The following is a 22,968-nucleotide window of genomic DNA, read 5'->3' on the forward strand; positions in this document are numbered from 1 at the left end:
AACAAAACTGTGTTGGGCCTGATCACAGATAACAAAGAACAAGCCTTCTTGAAGGAAGAGGAGAACCTGACCCACTGGTATCAGCACAACAACCAGGGGAGGAACTACGCCCAACTTAATATCAACGAGTGCTTGGTGGAGAGGGTGGACGGCTTCAATGACTCAGTGGTGAGATAGGCAAGGCAGAGACTGTTTCACCCCAGATGCTTGAGGAAATTGCAGGTGTCCCTCAAATACACCTGCGCAATCGAGCGCACCCTGGCGGGGAACATCAATGCCTGGTATGGGAACAGCACCTAACATTTGATGTTTACAGCTGCAAGAATAAGGCTAAGAGAATCATCGAGAATCCCAAGCACTGCAAGAGCACCAAGATGCTCCCTGACCTCCCCACTGTTACGCTCCACAACTGTACCAGTGCTGTGTATAACACCTTTTCTTTCACCTATCATCTAACGGCCCCTCCTCTTCCAAGCAGAATGACTCTTCAGTGAAAAGCTATCAAGTGTTTTGACTACTATTATGACTGTGTGAGTCATGTTATCAGTAACACACGCTGGATGGTCTGTAACTTTATCACTTCCTTGAAACAGTAAACCCAAATTCTCTCCTCGCCTTCCTTCCCTCTTTCTCCCTCTGTCCCTCCCCTCTCTAGGCAGTCCCTCTCTTTTTCTTTCTTCCTCCTCCGCCATAGAGTTTGCCTCCAAGGCGTCAGCTGGCCAGCCAATCACAGAAACGGCCACTCGCAGTCTGTAACCAATGAGCTCAGAGATAGTGGGCAGAGCTCATGTTATGGCCCGCCCAGTTTCTCTCTCTCGCTCTCTCTCTCTCTCTCTCACTCTCACACTGCCTCCTGCAGCTAAACTTGCGGTCTCGATCATGCTTCCTGGCTTCACTCACATGCTCAGAGAAAGAAGAAGAGTCTTAGCCGCATGAAGAAGCTCTGTCTATTTTAAACCACACCGGATTGTACTAAGGATATTTGTATATCTCTCGCGACGCGTGAGAGATTGTATGTACAATCTATAGCCAAGGCAGAACTTGAGTTGCTTTGTTTTACCTTTTATTTTTAGGATTTTTTCCCATATAACTGTAGGTGGCCGTGTGTGAGACAGAGCGAGAGAGAGTGTTTCTTTGAGTGAGTCTGCATGTGTGTGTGAGAGAGAAATAGGACCAGGATGATTGCGGCCCAGCTACTAGCCTATTACTTCACTGAACTCAAGGATGATCAGGTTAAAAAGGTGAGTGCTTTCTGGTTCTTCTGGCTCCATTTTTTAAAATCATGTTTGTATGAGGAAGACTGATAGGGGGAAGAAGCTGAGGTTGAGAGAAGAGGAGAGCATGTTTGTAGAGGTCATTGAGTTGACTCATACTGACATCATAACTTTGCTCAAAGAAGTGCACATCAGGAAGTTTGTATGTGATAATTGTCTTTAAGGAAGTGAATAAAACATAGAGCATGTTGTGAGTGAAGGGCAGTGGTCATTTCACAATTTTTATTGTAAGATTTCAATTTACCTGGCTCCTCAGTGAGACGTGTCAAACTGCACAGGGGTGTGTTTGTGTCGTGAGACATGACTTACAGGTTGTTCCGGAACGTAATTTTTTGAGAGATGTGGCGAAGATAGAGGCAATAATGAAAGGACAGATGAGCAGAGAGAATAGAAGGTAGAGGTTACAAGAAAGAGCAAAGTTGTTTTAGGGGTCACCGAGTTTCTTTAATTTGCTGGTTAAAATGATACGTGCACGTATGTGTTTACCCTAAAAGAAAGAGAAAAGATTGATTTGAGTACACATAATAAAGTCCCCAAAGTTGATTATTGTGGCTTCTTTTGGTAGGTTTTAAAGTAGATTTCAAGGTGAAAGAGGAGAAGAGACATGAGCGCCATGAATGTGTGTCTTTCATAACTTCTCGTGTGTGTGTGTGTGTGTGTGTGTGTGTGTGTGTGTGTGTGTGTGTGTGTGTGTGTGTGTGTGTGTGTGTGTGTGTGTGTGTGTGTGTGTGTGTGTGTGTGTGTGTGTGTGTGTGTGTGTGTGTGTGTGTGTGTGTGTGTGTGTGTGTGTGTGTGTGTGTGTGTGTGTGTGTGTGTGTGTGTGTGTGTGTGTGTGTGTGTGTGTGTGTGTGTGTGTGTGTGTGTGTGTGTGTGTGTGTGTGTGTGTGTGTGTGTGTGTGTGTGTGTGTGTGTGTGTGTGTGTGTGTGTGTGTGTGTGTGTGTGTGTGTGTGTGTGTGTGTGTGTGTGTGTGTGTGTGTGTGTGTGTGTGTGTGTGTGTGTGTGTGTGTGTGTGTGTGTGTGTGTGTGTGTGTGTGTGTGTGTGTGTGTGTGTGTGGTCGTGGTCACTCGGACCACAACAGTTCACAGTAGTCTTTGATTGAATGTGCCATTAGGTATTGTTCCCAGGCAACACAGCTCCATCCTGTAAACAAATGGTGTCCCATAAAGTATAACTGTGTCAGAGGAAGTTAAACTACTGTCAGATGCATTTTTGTGATCTTATTTCTCCTCACTAATTGTAATATCCTGTTCACTTTGTGTTTAAATGTGTATTTATTCTAAAGCCATGTCTCCACATCAACATGGTGCAGGGTCCCTTTAACATCGCTCACTGATGATGTCACACATCATCACCAACTGTAGATTCTGGTTCAAACGCTGATCTTTACCCTGTTTCAATGGAAAGAGTTCACAGCCTCCTTCCTTCATTTCCTTCTCTGTCTGGAGCCACTTTTCGCAGTCTGGTTAAATCTTTATTCACACAAGGTGATAGACAAAGCTGTCATTCCCAGATGTGCCAAATTAAAATCTGTAAAGGTAAAAGACATTTATCAGCAGCCAGGTTCTGACGCAATACAACACATCTACCTCCCTCTTTACTCTCTTCCTCTCACTGCCTCCCTAAAATAGGCCAGCTTTGAACCATGTGATCATAGATGACAGGAGGAAGGCTTATACATACACACACACACACACACACACACACACACACACACACACAGTGCCAGGTGTGTAGCTATCGTGTAGCTTTTCAAAGGAAATGTATGACCCCGCCTCATGTGTGGGACCTCGACGTCAACTTCTCTAGTTGTGAAATTGTGAAACATACACACAGAATTTAAGCAACCACAAGTGAAAGTTTACACATAATTAATTCCTTAATGTGGTTTCAGACAAACTGTGTAGCTGCAATCAGCTGAGTGCGTCCCCACTTTACTCAATCCACTGCAGTGTCCTTGACTGTACTCTTGATACACGGTGTGCTGTTAGCGGGCATCCAAAGGTGTGTGTGTGCCTGCGTACAGGAGAGGGCAGCGTAAGGGACGGTATTTTTCCACATGGCAAGGATGTGTGCACAACATTGTACGTACACAATGGAGTCAGGTTTCAGTGCTTCCTTAAACCACCTCACAGTGACTAGGAGAGCAAGGCATTGTTGAGAGGAGGAGTGCAAACAAACAAGAAAGGGAGAAGAAGAAAAGAGAGAGAGAGAGAGAGAGAGAGAGAGAGAGTGTGTGATCATAGCTTCAGGCGGAGTCAGAAAGATGTGTGTTGAGGGGAAAACATGGCATTTACAGATTCATGTGTAGACTTGCATACCACACAGGCCTCATTTCAACTTATCAGGAAATGTCACTCCTCAACATTAATGGAAAAAGTGGAAGCTCCTATTTTGGTTAAAAAACCTCTCAAATCTGATAAAGATGATTCATACATGTGCACAGTATTTTCTGTATTCATGTGATGTTTAAGAATCCACAGCAGAGATCCAAGCGGTGAGATCGGATGATGCCTTGCTTTTAATAAAATGCTTCGGCATGGTTTTAGGCTGAAGGGTGCTGAGTCATAGATGCTAATTTTTTATCTTGCAGCAAGAATTGAGTCAGAGTTCAGTGTTTTTTTCGTAGTTTCATGTGGAGAATCATGGACAATGCCTGCTTTTAATCTGCCCCTTTGTAACCCAGCCCCCTTGGTCAGCTAGTAACACTTTGTAATTTAAGTAGACGAGCTACAAATGCATTCTCATTCAATTAGCTGATTAAGAACACATTCAGAATTCAACGTACCAAGTGGTGATGGGAATATATCTATTAGGACTAATGCGTAGCAGCGGTAGTGTAGTCACAGTTGGCATGAGCAGAATGGGTTGGCTGCTTAAATAATCTGAACTGATCTATTTACATCTAGCACATGGCCTGCCCTAAACTTCCATGCGTAATGTATTCATTCACAGGTGAAAATCTGTTTCTATATGGTTAATCAGAATGAAGTACTTTCTACAGGCTACATTTAAATCATCAAGCCTTTATATGCTATTTATCAACGCATCAAATTTCATGACTTGCATGTTAGCGAGCACTTGGCTAACTTTACTTGAAGGCGCTGTATAATCTATTTGTTATGTAAAGACTAGTGGAGTGATGTCTACCTGAGCAGAGAATGAAGTCGCTCTCCCTCTGAGTTTGTTGGTATGAGTTTACCCGTGCCTGCTTGACATAGCCGGGCCGGCTGCTCTTTAAACTTAAACTTAAACCGTATTTTATTGTCATATTACATTTTTACATATATATGAAATTTGTCCTCTGCATTTAACCCATCCTTAATTATTAAGGAGCAGTGGGCTGCTGTGAAAGCGCCCGGGGAGCAACTGGGGGTTCAGGGTCTTGCTCAAGGACACTTCGACATGCAACTAATGGGGGGAGCGGGGATCGAACCGGGTACCTTCTGGTTACGGGACAACCACCTCATCCCCATGAGCTACAGCCGATCTTGCTTTAAGTGCATGTGAGCGTGCTCCACTGGTTAGCTCTTGGCCGCAGCTCTGCACTGCTATCATACGGCTGTTTCAACTGATAATGCCGTCCCAACCAACAGCGTGGTTGTTGAGGTGTAGCACCCTTCCTCTGGTTCCTCCTCAGGGAAGCACTGTTGGCTCTGTCACCACTTTTGCTGTAGTTAGCACTGTTAGAAAAATTAGCTATGAGTCGCCTTCGACAAGTAAGGAGTCGTTCAGGGACAATTGAAATGAATGAGTTGTCGTCTTTTTTTTTATATCATGCATTTTTACTTCTTATATACCCACAATGCAACTTTAACTGCAGACAGTTCAGTTGGAGATTCAGGTGCGATGTGCTACTAGTGGCTAATGTAGCTTTTAGCCTCAAACATGAGGTAGAGTGGACTACAGCTTTTCTAACTCCACACCTCCAGGTGTCTTTTTATTCTCAATCTTGTAGTCTCCAGCCACATTGATCAGATTTCTCGCAGTTCTTTCTGGAAATACAAAAGGCTTCATACAATTTTTTGCATAGGGTGTAGGGCGTCTGTGGGTCAGTGGTTAGCAGGTCTGTCTTTCAATCAGAGGATCGCTGGTTCAACCCCCAGCTGTGCTAGCTCTAGTCAATGTGTTCTTGAGCAAGACACTTAACCCTGAATTGTTCCTCGGAGCTGTGTCTACGGTGTATGATTGTAAGTCGCTTTGGATAAAAGCATCAGCTCAATGAAATGTAATGTAGTAGCACCCATAAACAGACATTGATGTGTGAAAGCAGTGGGGTCATGTGTGATGAACCATAATGATGGGAAAGATAAAGTTTGGAAATGCAAGTTTACCGGTAATTTAAAAAAGCTTTCTATTTTACTATTTCAGTGATTATCAATTTAATGTTGACACATTTGAGACGTGAAGAAAAACATTTTCCAGAATGAATTTAGGGTGCGGTTACCTTAGATGATAGTCTCTCCTGACCCGAGGCCTCAGTGTTTGTCTGCTTCTCAGACACATCATTGAACACATAGGGATTGGAGGGAGTTGGATGAACTCAACCACAAGTACAGACTGCACAGAGCTGCAGACGAGAGTATTGATTCCCAATGGAATCCCCAGTACTGGAAACCATTTCACATTATAGGGATGCATATCCAACTTGATTATCACAAATAAATAGAGGTGGTAATGTGTGTCAGTTCAGGACAATGCAAACTTGGGAGAAAAGCCAGAGCTTTCTTATTTACTGTATTCCTTATTTGGCCATAAGTTAAAATTGTTATCACTTGAAACCCATCCATGAGAAGTTTGATGTGGACACTGCAGATATTTGTAGTACAGTAGCTCCAACTCCTACTCTACTCGGCTTTCATTTCCTCAGGTTGGATAGCTGACCTGGGTCAAACAGACCACATGCAAAACTGCATATACAAATGCAACCGGCTCTGTGTTTGCAGTGTTAACCTGTTTGGTGCCTTACCATAGGGGCACAGTGTCACATAAGGACAACGCAGCATACTTTAAAACATAATCTCTATTCATCCAGTATTTTACAAGACGGAAGCCGTTTTTAAAATGGATACAATTATTCAAATCTGTTTGTTTGTCGTGCATATATGTATATATTACAAATGGTATATTTTCTACCAAAATCCATTCTAAATTTTTATCAGAATAGTTCTCCTAAATACTATCACATTCTGAATGCATTTAGTGTGTGGTAGTGACAGGATGAAGGTGCTGTATTTCTATGCATCGCGAAAGAAAGAATGGAGAAAGGTGTTTTTATGGTGTAATTGAATAATCAGATGCTAAGGGCACGCTGTTGTGTCATGAGGGTGAGGCGTTGTTAAGCACCAACATGTCAGTGCTGGTAAAATATCTCTTCAAACCACCAATTGGACCTTAACTCGGGTTGTGGACCTGTCCAGCAGGTTTACAATGTATTTTACTGATTCTATCAAGGTGATAGCTTACATTTAGTCAGCTGTGGGCTCCTATGTGACAAGAGGACTAATGAGCTTTCATCCCAGACGCAGACTCCACATTTAGCCAGAATATAGGGAATGTAACACATTAGCAGTTGGACAGTGCGACTGCATGGTTGAACAGCAGATCAATAAGGTCTTTCTCCATGTTAGATCCTATTTAATGTATGATGAAAGCAAAATGTACCCCTTACAACGGCAGAAAAAACTGAGTATATGTCATTGCCTTTTTCATTTTTATTTTGAATAGATATCTTTTGTGTTCATTTTCTGACAACAAAATCCAAATTTGATTTTATGATCAGTGAAATCTGCTGATGGTAATCTTTGTCGAAAACACTTTTTTCTTTAGTGTCGGCACACATTTTCTTAATGGCATCTATTTCTATGGTCAGCCGATGTTAAGTACACTCACACCCAAACTGGCATTTTCCTGAACCAGTTACCAAAGACCAGAGCTGTATAGGAAATTAATGTGATGCATCTGTGATTACTAAAACAGGAAGTTATAACATTCCTATCTACAATGTTATACTAGTAAATGATCACATAGTTATCACAGATGCATACAAACATTGGTTGTGTGTGACTAATGAGTCATGTGAGCATGTTTGTGTGAACTATTATTTAATATATCTCACATATTCTGGTAGTCATTGTTAGGAAACTGATAATAATCCAGTTACTACACTGTCATTTTACAAAGCAAGTTGTAATGAACATGGCATTTGACCAGAGTGACTCTCTGTGTGATAAAGTAGGTCTTTGCTTCATTTTAGAGTGTGATGCAACAATGGATTTCACCTGGATTGTTTAACATCCTGTTCCTGAAAGGCCAGACAGTTTACAGAGTGAGCAAGATGTATGTGCTAGAAGTGCTGCTGATAACTTTAAGGCACACCTATTTTGTTTCTATTGGCCTCATCATTGTCATACCCATAATAAAGTCACAAGGAGGCCTTGATAACAGCACCGAGGGAGTATCCTGTACTTTCTGGACTCGCCGTGTGTCACATTGATGAAGCTATGCTTTTCATTAGATATTGACTGTGCAATATCACCACAGTATGAATCAAAGAACTGCCCAGAGTTTCACAGCTATATAAATATACTTATGTTGTGTTGTGGCTCTGGTTCATTCCTGTTAAGCAAAGCTGGGATCAATTAGTTCAGGGAGTGGATTATCGTCATAGATGACTATAAACAGTTGGTTGTACTCTATTTTCTGCATCATCATAGTTACAGATAATAAAGACTGTCATTACCAAAGGGGATAGTGATGTGTGTATAGATTGATATTAATTACAGTATTGCTGTGGTCACATATTTCTGAGAATTTTTTTTAAGATTAGAAAGATTAATGGCTCTATTATTTTGTCTGATTATTTTCAGATCGATAAGTACCTGTACTCCATGCGTTTCTCTGATGAGACGTTAAAGGAAATCACGCAGCGGTTTCGGAGGGAGCTGGTCAAAGGACTGGGCCGGGACACCAATCCCACTGCCGTGTTGAAAATGCTGCCAACCTTTGTGCAGTCAATCCCTGATGGCTCAGGTTAGTAACTCCAACCCACATTTTAACCATGGTTGGATTATCTGAACTCCATCAAGTCAAGCACTTATATGAAATCAGTATCAAAGCAAGTTTGGCTATTTTATCTCTGTATGAATGAGTGACAACAAAAGGTAAGGCTGCACATTCCAATACGAAGAAATCACTGGCGATCACCGCACAATGCATGCCGGTTAGATTTGTGTCCGACTTGATCCCGATATCCTCTGACGTCATGAACATGAGAGCGAGGCTGCTGCAGTTTTTAAAACCAGGCGCCGCAGTTGATCTCCACCAACTGCATGACCCAAGGCATGATGGGAAACGCCTGTCTGTTGCCGATCAGGCAACTTAGATTTGTCCTATTTTTCTGTGGAATTGTAATACTCAACGTTAGATTGTTGGCTGTTAATCGCATGTTGTGCAATGAAGATTTAATCTAAAGACATATCTTGTGTGATTGCTAATAATAAAGCTTATTTATACAACGCATATCCAAACTAGCAGCAAAGAGTTTCACAGGCAGACAAAAAAAAAACGGATAGAACACAATGCCAGATATGAGCACATTTCCACATAAATGTACATTTACAAATGTATGAATAAATCCCAACGAGGTTTGCTAATTACAAATGGCCTACAAGTCAGATTTAACATGATGTAACTGTTTCCTCAACTTCCTGTTTATTCTTTGAAGGTAGCTAAAAACTGTCCAACTTGACCGCAGTTTATTTTCTTTTTCTTTACACCCCCTGCTGCTGCCGCCTGCTCCTTCATGCGAGAAGCAGCTCATCTTGAACGAGCCTATTATGTCATTGACTGCGGCATGCTGTCTAATCCTGATTTACTGCAGACGTTGTGCCCTTGTAACTCAGATGGATTTGTTCATTTCTTGTACTTTGGGAAGAAAGTGTCAGTCTACTTAGACTGAGGTACAGATTGTATTATCTTAGTAAGATGAATAATAATGGGGGCAAAGCTCCAAACAAAGGTTGGAACAAAAACTTGTATCTACTTTCGTCCACAACGTGAGAGTGCACACACACACAGACACACACACACAAACACACATAGCTCAGCACTAATCCTGCTGCCATTGTTAGAGAAGAAATTGACAATAAAATCAAAGTCTTAATGGTTCAAACGGTTGAACATGATACGTTAAGTCTGAATTATATTACAAAATAATTTTGAATCATTGTGTATATGTATTTTTTTTTTTCAAGAAATACAAATGATACGGGGAAAAATGTATTCTTACTGGTAGCTTATTCCCACTTAATCCTCATACCTCTCATCAGTGTTAGCGTAAATTAAAAAGAGCAGAGGAAGCAGGAATTAGTCTGGGTTCTGTTCAACTGACATCGCTGATAAAGACAGGAAATGTCTCGGCATCTTCTTACTGTGATCCACGACAACATGTTTCATTATCAACTATCCTGTCAAATGTGCACAGATATCAATGAACATCCGTGGAAAATAGCATTGGCAGTGTTATTCCATTGCTCTGTCCTCACTGCTCCTGACCAGAAGATCATTTAAAATTAGAAGAAAATAATTCAACACAATTGCTTGAAACTGTGGTAGTTGATTTTCGTTAAACAGACCGGTCACAGATGAGGTTGGAGTCAAAGATCAATTTAGTAAAATTCTTTATTGAGCATGAATCATGGGAGGAAAAGCACAGTTTACTGGACTGCAGAATTTCATCAACTCTCTGAAGAAACCACAATACCTTTATACCCTAACCCGCCACATCGAAGTGGGGGTGAGACATACGTGGGTGTCATCTTTATGTCCCTGTATGGATGTTAACCAGCTTAAACTTAGGTTTTAACCTAGAGGTCAGTTATTTGCATTTCAGGGAGAGATGCTGAGCACAGGCATACAAAACATAAGTCCATATAGAGATGGTCAGAACATAGGCATGCAAGACATTGATCTCTAAATAGAAAAGAGTTGACCCCACTGGTCAACCAGCTACACCTGTTTAACTAGTATGTGTCTAGTCACACAGAGTTCATCTGTGAATATCAGTATGTGTAATTCTACATCAAAGCTGGAAATGTATACTAATACACCGTCGGCACCATTGAGCTGACCTTGCATTCTGATCTGCACAAAAAGTTGTGGGACGACACGATTGCAGTAATGTGAAAAAGCACTGTTGGTTTAAGTTTAAATGTTTCTGATACTATTAGAACATTTACTCAGAATCAACATACTGTGGCATATCTACATTTGTAATTACTGTTTACAATCATCATTTCCAACAATTTTAGAAAATCACGTTTAGACTGCACTACTTGTAAATTGGTTGATGCACAAATTACATTACATTACATTACATGTCATTTAGCTGATGCTTTTATCCAAAGCGACTTACAATAAGTGCATTAAACCATGAGTCCAAACTCAGAACAACAAGAATCAAGCAAGTACAATTTCTTCAATAACGTTAAACTACAAAGTACTATCCGTAAGTGCCATTTAAGTGCTACTAAAGTGCTAAACAACAAAGTGCTATCGGTAAGGGACATTTAAGTGCTACTACGGCTCTACCCTCCCTATTCAAGGTATAGTCAAATAAATGGGTTCTCTACTCTGAACTCTCTCGGCTGCAGCAACACCAAGAATGATCTGATGTTTAGGTAATCTAATACCTTCTAAATGGCTCTACTTGAGTTACAGTTTGATTTGTTACTGGATCATCAAGGAATAAGAATTGGATGGATACACGGTAATAAGAAGGAAACAGGCTGTATATGCAATGAGTTACTGCCTGCTTTATCATCTCTTGTCAAGGGGCACATTACTATAATGAGGTATGAAAAGCAGTGAAACAGTTTGTCTCTATCAGACAGTTTCAGACCAATTATGTTCCCAATTCAGACAGGAAGATTAAACTACCTTCACTTCTGACTGCCAAGTGACGCGGACTACATATACACCTATACACCAGCATTTCATAGGATTGAACTAATCACAGGGTACTGACACCATTAAGAGCAACACTGCATCCTTGCTACACAACAGAGGTTTCTCTCTGCCACCACACCACTTTCAAACATATTTATTTTAACACACTAGTTAGTACACACTATCTTTTTTTGGTCAGAAAAACTTGTTTGGATAAGTTCTTGACCAGGTGAAATGGCTGCCATGAAACATTGAATCATTATATAACTCATTAACCAACAACTATACGGATCATCATTATTTATATAGCACCTTTCTAAGAATTCAAATGCACTGCAAAGGGCTTTACAAGTAGTACAATGTTAATAAAATATCCTAGAATAAAATAAATCATAATGATCAACAATAAAATGATGTACAGTATATATATATATATATATATATATATATATGTATATGCAAACAAATGGTATACACACCAGCATACAAAGATAAACACAAAATACATGCATATAATAATACAGACACTGCAAACCTTAGTTTCTTCGTATTTACTCTCTTCTATATTGTATTTGTACGAGTTGGTAGGTGAAGGCTTTAGCCCGAAGACAAGACATAACTTCTGAAACAGCTTTATCTTTCCATACATTGCTTCTTCCCTGTGTTGCTTATAGACCATACAATGTGTGACGTTGTTTTATTGAAGAGTAATAGTGAGAGCTGTATTTTGTTTGCCAAGCTAACAGAAGGGAGAAGTACTGATAATTCATGTCTCCCAGTCTCTGGCTGTTTTAAATGTGTGTTCATAAGTGAATGTCAACAACCCTTTCTTATGTTCCTAACTACAAAATTAAATTGGTCTCACACACACACACACACACACATACACACACACACACACACACACACACACACACACACTCTCTCTCTATCTTTCCTCTTCTCATCTTCCCATGTTTTCTGACTCTACAGAGAAGGGAGACTTCATTGCGTTGGATTTGGGTGGCAGTAACTTCAGGATCCTCCGCGTCAGAGTGAGTCATGAGAAGAAACAAACTGTTCAGATGGAGAGTCAGATCTATGACACACCAGAAGACATCATTCACGGCAGCGGAACAAGAGTAGGTTTATACTGAAATACACAGACACACACACACACACTCACACACTCCAGCTCAACCTGAGACAACCTCTCCCTCTCTCTACCTGTGATTCAGCTGTTCGACCATGTTGCAGAGTGTCTCGGTGACTTCATGGAAAAACACAAGATCAAAGACAAGAAACTCCCGGTTGGGTTAACCTTCTCCTTCCCCTGCCAGCAGACTAAACTAGATGAGGTGAAACAAATACTTACCATGTATTATTATTATTATTATTATTAATAATAATATTATCATCTTTTAGTCAAATATGTGACAATTGCCATGCAGACTATTAGCATTCTAAGTTGCCACAGTTGTAATGGAGGCCTGATCCACAATAGTGTGTATTCCAGGCTCTGACCAACAAAACCAAGTCTCCATTAAGTACCACGTCTGTCTCTTTCCTTTTCTCACTTCTGTCTCTCTATTGTTTTCAGGGCATTCTGATCACATGGTCAAAGCGTTTCAAGGCCAGCGGAGTGGAGGGAATGGATGTTGTCAAACTGCTCAACAAAGCTATTAAGAAGCGAGGAGTGAGTCTTATCTTTTGTCTCATTTGACAAAGTTATCAACTTATTTAATTCAAACTGGGATGCAGAATGGCACAGATGATTTCATTTGTTTCAGGACTATGAAGCTGACATCATGGCAGTAGTGAACGACACTGTGGGAACAATGATGACCTGTGGTTTCGATGACCAGCGCTGTGAAGTTGGCATTATCATCGGTACGACAACAATGTGCAATACAATAGTCAAGAGTGTATTTGGCATTGTTCAAGTAAAATGGAATTCAGTGCTCCAGAATATAGATGAGATTAAACTGTCAGGATGTATGTATTTCTCTTTGATTAGGTACGGGTACCAATGCGTGCTACATGGAGGAGCTGCGTCACATTGACCTGGTGGAGGGAGACGAGGGAAGGATGTGTGTGAACACTGAGTGGGGAGCCTTCGGAGACGACGGCAGGCTGGAGGACATCAGGACAGAGTTTGACAGAGAGATAGACCGAGGCTCTCTCAACCCCGGCCAACAGCTGTATGTCAAACCACAACTATTACAGTGACAGTTTTTATTCCAGTCTTATTCATGTTCATCTTTTTAAGCTGCGAAGGAACCACAGAACTGGCAGATGATTAGCTGTCAGTAACTCCATCAGCTGTTTCCACTGATGGGGCCACATGCAGTTTAAGGGTTACCAAAAATGTAACATAACTCAGGAGGTAGAGTGGTTGTCCACTAGGAAGGTTGGTGCTTTTGATCCATGGCCCCTGCAGTCTACATGTCAAAAATATCCTCCGGCAAGATACTGAACCCCATATTCCTCAGTGTAAATGCCCCCCCGGGAGCCAAAGTCTGAACAGCCTCACCATGAGAATAGCAGCATCTGAATCAGCATATTAAATTATTTTTATGAAATTGCAATGGGTAGAAAAGGTTCAGTTGCTAAAAACCCATCTAGTGGCATCTTTAACTATTAGAAACAGTAATTAATTGGTAATTAGGTTACCAAAATAAATCCAAAACGTTTTTGAGAGCATTTTTGAGAGTTTGTTTTACCCACCTTTAATTTTTTTTCTCTCACCATATAGATTTGAAAAGATGGTCAGTGGCATGTACATGGGGGAGCTGGTTCGTCTCATCCTGGTGAAGATGGCCAGAGAAGGCATGCTGTTCGAGGGAAAGATCACCCCCGAGCTTCTTACTAAGGGGAAGTTTGAGACCAAACACATCTCAGCCATAGAGAAGTAAGTCACACTACATGTAAACAACATGCATCTTCTTAACTGAGTAGATTAGATAAAACTACACCACAACACTTTAAATTATATATATTTCCAGCCCATCATTTATTATGTGTCTTTCCTGTTTAGGAGTAAGGAGGGGTTGAACAAGGCCAGAGAGACTTTAATCAGACTTGGAGTGGAGCCCTCAAACGACGACTGCATCGCTGTGCAGCATGTGTGTATTGTTGCTGAAATAGCATTTGAATCTTGTGAATCCCTCTTTTCAGAGATGCCGATTAATGTAGTTATCAAACAAACTATTTTAAAGTAAATAGGAAGACGGAATTACACAGTATTTGTGTATTTCTGCATTTCTATTTTTGTAATTGCAAACACGATAATGTCAATTTATATTGCCATATATTTTGTCAACATGTATCTCAGATCTATGTTGCAGTATCGGAAAAGGGGTAAAATATTCTTATTCTGCAGTACATTAAGTTTGGTTTGCTGGCTGATGACTTTCTCTCCTCCAGGTTTGTGCCATTGTGTCTTTCCGCTCTGCCAACCTGATATCTGCCGTGCTGGCAGGCATCCTGCTGAGGCTAAAGGAGAACAAAAGCGTGGCACGTCTCCGAACCACTGTGGGGATCGATGGCTCGCTATACAAGATGCACCCACAGTGAGTAACATTCTGATTAAAGATATTTACATTTATGTTGTATTACTTTTTTGATGTCAAGGGGAGTTGCATTTGGAGGTTCTAACCATTTCTGATTTTAAAATGTTCTCTCCTAAGTAAACTCTCTTATATGTATTTCAGATATGCACGTCGTCTTCATAAGACAGTCCGTCGTTTAGTACCAGACGCTGATATTCGATTCCTCCTGTCAGAGAGCGGCAGTGCAAAAGGAGCAGCGATGGTGACAGCTGTGGCCTCCCGACTCGCTGAACACTCACGAGAAATTGCCCAAACGTTGTCCGAATTCCGCCTAACGATTGAACAACTGCTGGAGGTGAGGACAGAGGGATAAAGTAGTGTTTGTATTTGTATGTGTTTGTTTGTGTGCACCATTCACTGTGTGTTATATTACTATTCAAGATATTCCTAAATTCCTCCAGGTAAAGAAGAGAATGAGGATAGAGATCCAAAATGGCCTTTCAAAGAGCACTCAGGAAGCAGCTACTGTCAAAATGCTGCCAACTTTTGTACACAGCACTCCTGATGGCTCAGGTGACACACGCACACACATACAGAAGCATATAAAGACATTCATTCATTCATACATACATACATGCAAACTATTGGCCCATTCAAAACCTGAGCTTTCTATTTTGTTTTTAATAGAATACAAACCTGGCCAACAATAACAACAATAGTAACATTCTAGAGGATGAACAAACAAACAAACTAAGCAGGGAACGCTATTGAAAGTTTTAGCATAGGACTCGTATGGAAAAGGCCTCTCAAATGCAGACAAGAATTTGGATTTTCACATTGACATCCTAAGCTATACTTTTGTATCATTGTACAAGGCATATCTCTGGTTCCTGTTTAATTTATGTATCCGTTTGTCTGCCTGCTTCTTTTTTCAGAACATGGCGATTTCCTGGCTTTGGATTTGGGAGGAACCAACTTCAGGGTTCTTTTAGTCAAGATTCGCTCTGGCAAGAGGAGAACAGTGGAGATGCACAACAAGATCTACTCAATTCCTCAAGAAGTGATGCAGGGCACAGGAGAGGAGGTGAGATCCATCGGTCATCTCATCCGTTGATCTGTGTTCAATGGGGGGTGGGGGGGACTTTGAACTTAACCTCAACCTCCTGTTGGCTTGTTGGTACTGTAAAGATCAGCGTTCGGGAGGAGGTCAGGGTTGTGACGCTCAGTGCTAAGTGGATAGGATGGACGCAGAGAAGAAGGTCGATAGGTCAGAGAAAGACTTTTCGTGATTAGCACTGAGTTGACAATCTTTAAAACGTAGACTTGAACTTGTTCACCAGTTGAGGCTAATCCTGTACGTCACCTTTTGGCCTTTTCATCCTCATCTCACTCCTCCATGTGTTTCTCTTACCCCTAAGGTATCCCAACCATAAGGCTGGGTGATATGGCCAAAATCTTGATAAGAATATCTCAAAATATGCATGTTTTCTGGTAATGCTTTAAATAAATTAATATTCTATATGAAATAACCACATGGTAATCCGTATTTATTTACGTTGTGCGAATTAATTCTTGAAAAGTACGAAATTTGAGTAAGTGTGTGCTTGTTTTAATCAATTCGCAATTGTATCATAATATATATTGATATATAAACACAATATATTATTTAATTATTGCCCAGGCCTAAAGTTCCGAGTCAAGTCCAAAGTCCTAAACTTTGACATCATGCTGAAAAATCACCTGTTGCTCTTTCAGGTAATGTTCGTTATTTCATGGTTCTCTCCTGCATCTTGATTGGACGTTGTTGAAAATGGATCTGGGTTATTATTAAGGTCTACTAATTGATGTGTGGCACTATTTAAATAACATACTTTTTAATCTTTGGGCTTGGGGGAAGGTTTTAAGTATTGTCAAGTCAAAAGGCTCAACTCCAAGTGAAGTCACAATTTATGGGTGTTAAAGTGTCAAGTCTTTTTTGATTTTGTCAAGTTTAGTCTACATTTGACCTCTGCAATGATGCATCCAAAACTGTTCACTATGTACTACTATACATTGCATGATATAGTGTCCTCTAGATGGTAGTGTTGTCAGATAAGATCCACTATATTCTATGAAGAGGACACATTATTTCGCAATGCATCAAGGTCAAGCATATGGCTGTGATCTCATAACATAATTTATGCATTCGCTGTCTAGGGTAAAATATCTTCTGTGACGTAACTGATCGGGGTGTGATCAGAAGTACAATATGCCTAAAAGGCTTAATCCATACTGATCAGGGGAGCAGCACTTTTCTTATCTATGTTGATTACCTGCTTAATAATAATGGTCGGTGTGAAAGGACTGTTGGAAAACGTGTCATTCAGCATTTTGTCTGTGATAACAACTACTCTGGATATATGCATTAACTGGCCTGGTTACGTAAATGAAACACGTAAACAACAGATTTAATTCCACCTTTGCCATTCACGGGTCTGTACTGCAGACTAGTCAAATTATATAACAGCTCTGTATAATTAATAAAATATGTAAAGTACAAGGCAGCATCCACATGCAACATTTAATTAATGTGTTTATAAAATCCAACAAAACCACAAAAGGGATTATTAGTTTTTTTATTTATAGGTTTAATAATCTGTGTTGCTACTGTATTTCCAGACCGATCTAATCTGATTAATCTGGCGAGTAATCATTATCGGACTTTATCAGTAAAATAATAATCACTGGAAAAATGGAGCAGAAGTATTTTGAATAAATAAATACTGTAGTTTCATATATTGTCATATCTTTCTTCCAGTTGTTTGATCACATTGTGCAGTGCATAAGTGACTTCCTGGACTACATGGGAATGAAGAACACTCGTCTTCCTCTGGGCTTCACCTTCTCGTTCCCCTGCCGACAGACCAGCCTGGATGCTGTGAGTGTACAGCTCTTCTTTCCTCTCTGATATGCTGAACTGCCTCTTTCATCAATCAGCTGTGTCTGCAAAATGTTAAACACTCATATTACCAGCGCCAAGAGGAAAGTCCAAACCACTGTTTTGTTTTGAAGCAGTTAGCACCACTGTGTTTCATGAGCCCAAAAGTAGAGTTTTATGAGCCCTGAGCAGACCGTGACATTCTTGAAACTAATGCAGTGTGTGTGTGTGTGTGTGTGTGTGTGTGTGTGTGTGTGTGTGTGTGTGTGTGTGTGTGTGTGTGTGTGTGTGTGTGTGTGTGTGTGTGTGTGTGTGTGTGTGTGTGTGTGTGTGTGTGTGTGTGTGTGTGTGTGTGTGTGTGTGTGTGTGTGTGTGTGTGTGTGTGTGTGTGTGTGTGTGTGTGTGTGTGTGTGTGTGTGTAGGGCATCCTGGTGACATGGACCAAGGGCTTCAAGGCGACAGACTGTGAAGGAGAAGATGTGGTTGGTCTGTTGAGGGAGGCCATCAAGAGGAGAGAGGTAGGATATGAGGAGCAGCATCATTCAGTTCAACATGTGTGGACTGTGGAATTCTGTCATATCATGTGTTGCTTCTTTAGGAATTTGACCTGGATGTTGTGGCCATAGTGAATGACACAGTGGGAACCATGATTACCTGTGCCTACGAAGAACCCACCTGTGAGATTGGACTCATTGCTGGTTAGTTTACCTTTTTTATATTCACTCTTTTTTGATAAATATTCAGTTTGCTGATTGCTAACATTTCTCTGGTTTATAGGCACTGGCAGCAATGCATGTTACATGGAGGAGATGAGGAACATTGAGATGATAGATGGAGATGAGGGCCAGATGTGTGTCAACATGGAGTGGGGGGCTTTCGGAGACAACGGATGTCTTGACGACATTAGGACCGAGTATGATCGCGCTGTGGATGACTTCTCCCTCAATTCTGGCAAACAAAGGTTCAAATCCCCCCCACACACACACACACACACACACACACACGTCCATCTTTAATACGACAGAAACCCTTTATATCCTTGACTCATAAATAACTTCCAATATCTGTGGATTCATGTGCATGTCTTGTGCTTGCATGTGTTTTAACAGATATGAGAAAATGTGCAGCGGCATGTATCTTGGTGAAATTGTGCGAAACATCCTAATAGATATGACCAAACGGGGATTCCTGTTCAGAGGACAGATTTCTGAAACACTGAAGACCAGAGGCATCTTCGAGACAAAGTTCCTCTCACATATAGAGAGGTAAGAATAATGAGCACATTATTTGTGCCTACTCAAGGAGGCAAAAAGCTGTCCCAGTCGATTGCAGCTCATTAGCACAGTTTGTAAAACACCATCTGCAACTAATTATCTTTTCTTATTTCACTGTTTGGATACTCATGTTCTTTTCCTTTTTAAAGTTGTTCTTGAATTGAGTTAAACTTCTCTTTTGCTAATGGCTCAGTCTTTATGTCGTCTTTCTCCAGTGACAGATTGGCTTTACTGCAAGTGAGATCCATCCTGCAACACTTAGGGCTGGACAGCACCTGTGAGGACAGTATCATAGTTAAAGAGGTACGCTATAGCGAGATACATATGTGTGCGCATAACTATCCATTATATTATGTGTTTTTCAAATTTCAAAACAATAGCACGCAAGCATGTTTAATATCTAATTAGTTTCAAGTTATCATCACAAACTCATGACCCATATTGCACCTCAGATGGATTATGAAGAGAATAAACACCCAGTTGAGTTTATTGGTTACACATACTGTAGCTATCTATAAACTGCCCATACAGTTAAATCAACAACTTTCTAATACAGTTTCAACACAAATAAACACAACATCCTTTATGAAAGTATGATTTATTGCATTAATGTTTTATTAGACTGCATTTGTTTTAGCTAGGTGTACTTAATAAACTGGAAACTGAGTGTAGACAGTGGACATTGTGAAGGAAAGGAACTATACATTGTTATCACGCAGGCATATGTGACCATACAAGTGTCAGCAGAAAACAGACGTTAAGATTTATTTCCAATGTTTGTGGAGGGATATGATATTTTCTGGCCGTGCAAACTGTTTCAGGTACAGTCTGTTAAGTGTTTTAGTCTCGATAATGGTTTTCATTGTTGTACAGGTATGTGGGGCAGTGTCACGTCGTGCAGCTCAGCTGTGTGGGGCAGGAATGGCGGCTGTGGTCGATAAGATCAGAGAGAACCGAGGACTGGACCATCTGAACATCACTGTAGGGGTGGACGGGACACTCTACAAACTACATCCACAGTGAGTGAAGCAGAGAAAACTATTCACTGGCCACTCAAGTGTCTAAGAAACAGAGATAGGAGGCCATAAATATACATAAAATGTCCAATCCTATCATTTTACCATCACTGGCAATATCATACATGTGAGGCTAACAACTAGAAAAGTCTGTCGCTTTCTGGAACCTGCAAGTTGTTGTTTACCTTGTCAAACATGTAACATGCTGCTCTCACTGCTCTGTTTTTTCCTATTTTGTACGATCTTCATCACTTCACTGTTTAACATGTTGTCAAATCTTTTGTCTCCGTCTAGTTTCTCTAAGTTCATGCACCAGACAGTAAAGGAACTGGCTCCTCAGTGTAACGTCAACTTCCTGCTGTCAGAGGACGGCAGTGGGAAAGGGGCCGCCCTCATCACAGCGGTGGGCTGCCGCCTGAGACAGGAGCTAAACAATAAATAGAAAATATCTCTTCTGTCTTGCTGTTATCTCCCCACTTTTCTGAGTTTCCCTTGCCTCCTCCCCTTGTCTCCTCCCCTCCAACCTGTCCTGTCAACGTATAACGCTCCTCTAGCTGCTTTAGCCCGTCTACATGATCCAGAGAGAAGAAGATCGCTTTCTCTGCTGTGTTAGGTAGCAGAGTCTGGCACTATGTTGTAGTTAGATTATCTTATAATAACCCATGTAACAATACCCAGACTCTAAAGATTGTTTGTAGTTAGGTTAAACTTATCTCTATAGATAAGACACACGTTCCACACATGAGAATGTTTATCATCGTCATACGGAGGAGTCCTCTGATAATTGCAGTCTGTTACAATGTACCAAGTACAATAGTTGAAAGACAATTTCCAAAAGCTTTGCAGTGAAATATTTTCCTTGCAACATGTTCAGTAAATGCAGGGACATAAAAACACAGCTTTAGATACTGACTGTCTTTACATTAAGATGTAAAAGGGATACGCGGTTAAATATGAATGTGTAATGAGATGAAAGGGAATATTTTTGCTTTAAAATGTGTAATATCTTACCCAGATATGATACAATATGCTATACATAGATTGTTGCTATTTATTTTATTTTTGTATTGGGCGATGTTGAAAAATATTGCTGTTGCAATAATGAGGCTCACAGTGGAAGCCATCTTTTAAAGCCCCAACAGCCATCACCTGTTCTGTAGTGAAGGATTTATTAAACCACGTCAGGGCAGACAGGTGACAAGAGGGACATCAGCCGTCACATGCTTGCTAAATGTACAGATTTGGACAAAATTATGACAGCAATCCTATAATCTAATGCGCACTTGTATACTAAGTAGAAATCATGTTGTTGGTTCTATCACAACTATTGATAAGTTGTTGTTGTCGTCGTCTTAAGATGTTCTGGGTACCCTCATCACAGTGAGACTTACAAGTTACTTAGCAACAGCCATCATACAGGAATGTGGTGCTAACATAGATGCCATTGGAACAACAAAGACTGAACTTGGAATAAGAATAATATTACAGTAGCTGAAACTACTATTAAGGGGAATTTAAAGATTTTTGGAAATAAAGCATTTTTTCATTGTAGAGGTTGACCTTTTTAATTATTGTGATGTGAGATGCTACATTTTACAGCCATATTTGTTAACCACAGTTACATTCTGGCTTTTGACATATTAATACCAGTCCAAAACTATTACAGTAGAAATATATATTAATTTCCATTCCTACGTACTACTCATTACTGCCATGAGGAAGAGGGCTAGCCTCTACTGCAGGTCCTGAACTACTCTGCCTTCAGATGTTCTCCAAAGTAGTATACATGTCTAAAAGACAGCCCCACATCACACAGACACTTTAAACTCTGCTTCTGTTCACAAAACCCAGACTGTATCTGTCCAACACTGTCAATCAATCAGTCACTTAATAAAGACAAACCTGTGTCAATCCAGAGTTGTGTTTTTTTGCAGATTATGTTTAATTGTGTTATTGGTGTGTTCAGAGGTCATGCTTAATAAATCTAAACTAGCTCCAAACCTGCTATGAAGACAACTGACAACACATACTTATACTGTCACATTTGTTAATAATAACATTGATTTAAGCCACAAACAACTACCCTGCATGTTTGTGTGAAAAACCAATACAGATGTTTCACTTTGTCACTGTTTAAAGTTAAAAGTTGTGACAAGGAATCAAAGGTTTTTTTCTACATTCGCAAAATGTCACAGCTAACAGGCTACAGTATTTACAGCATCATTTTCCTACTTGATAAGTCCCATATTTCCATTTCCACTTCATCTGCATGTTTTACATTGATATACTCAATAGATTACATTTTACATCACATTCTTCTAAGTGGCAGCACTTTGACTTTTTAATCTGGGCTCTACTGTGCACTGATAATAATAAATACAGTTGTATGATCCAATGAACTCACAATATATGAGCAACATGCTGATTAAATGCACACCATGTGACAGATTTGTAAAAATAATAGTGCTGCACAGTAACAGGTACGTGCTCATCATATAACTAATGATGAGGGAGATCCAGCAAAGTCTATGAAATAAGTGAGATTGAAGGCCAATGTTCCTTCTAAAATGGATAATAATCAGTTGGTATTGTATGTATTTTGGACACAGGATGTGGTTCCCTTACTGGTACTGAGTCTTTGTTTATTCAGGGTGCTGTATAGTAGCTGCCCACTGTTCCTAATACCAGGAGGAGTTAAATGCAGAGGCTATATTTTACTTTGCTGTGCTGTGTACACGTGTGACAATAAACGTAGATTTGATTTAGATTATACTTTGACACAGGAAGTTCTATCTTGTGTTTAGATGTTCAAATGTTGAGTACATCTATACTCCATAGCTATAAATAGCTAATTATGTAGCTATTAGATGAGGATGTAATTAAACTGTAAGTTGACTTTCCGGTCTAAAAGCAGCAAGTTTTTCTTTCACCAAAGGTCATCAAAACGGTTGATCCCATCACTTGTTAATTTTGAATGCTGAATATATATACAGGTATATATATATGATTA

At 40.3% G+C, this 22,968-nt stretch overlaps 1 protein-coding gene across 1 annotated transcript; it reads left to right on the forward strand.

Annotated features, from left to right (window-relative positions):
* The first annotated feature begins 829 nt into the window (after positions 1-829).
* Positions 830-21,873, forward strand: LOC117747721 (hexokinase-1-like). The gene is made up of 21 exons (XM_034557151.1): positions 830-1,241; positions 8,143-8,305; positions 12,194-12,342; positions 12,439-12,558; positions 12,801-12,896; positions 12,991-13,090; positions 13,218-13,401; positions 13,956-14,111; positions 14,238-14,325; positions 14,627-14,772; positions 14,914-15,106; positions 15,213-15,324; positions 15,687-15,835; positions 17,549-17,668; positions 18,091-18,186; positions 18,267-18,366; positions 18,446-18,629; positions 18,778-18,933; positions 19,158-19,245; positions 19,816-19,961; positions 20,253-21,873. The coding sequence occupies exons 1-21, from the start codon at positions 1,179-1,181 to the stop codon at positions 20,398-20,400; spliced, it is 2,757 nt and encodes a 918-aa protein (XP_034413042.1). The 5' UTR covers positions 830-1,178; the 3' UTR covers positions 20,401-21,873.
* Positions 21,874-22,968: the final 1,095 nt, after the last annotated feature.

The sequence above is a fragment of the Cyclopterus lumpus genome, chromosome 3, assembly GCF_009769545.1.
Source record: "Cyclopterus lumpus isolate fCycLum1 chromosome 3, fCycLum1.pri, whole genome shotgun sequence".
Classification (NCBI taxonomy): Eukaryota; Metazoa; Chordata; class Actinopteri; order Perciformes; family Cyclopteridae; genus Cyclopterus; species Cyclopterus lumpus.

What these genes read in the sequence shown, in the direction of transcription:
- LOC117747721 (XM_034557151.1), top strand. Translation starts at nt 1,179, where the DNA reads ATGATTGCGGCCCAGCTACTAGCCTATTACTTCACTGAACTCAAGGAT. An exon ending in GTCAATCCCTGATGGCTCAG is followed by an intron (nt 8,306 to 12,193) that starts GTTAGTAACTCC and finishes CTGACTCTACAG; the next exon opens with AGAAGGGAGACTTCATTGCG. An exon ending in TTCACGGCAGCGGAACAAGA is followed by an intron (nt 12,343 to 12,438) that starts GTAGGTTTATAC and finishes CCTGTGATTCAG; the next exon opens with CTGTTCGACCATGTTGCAGA.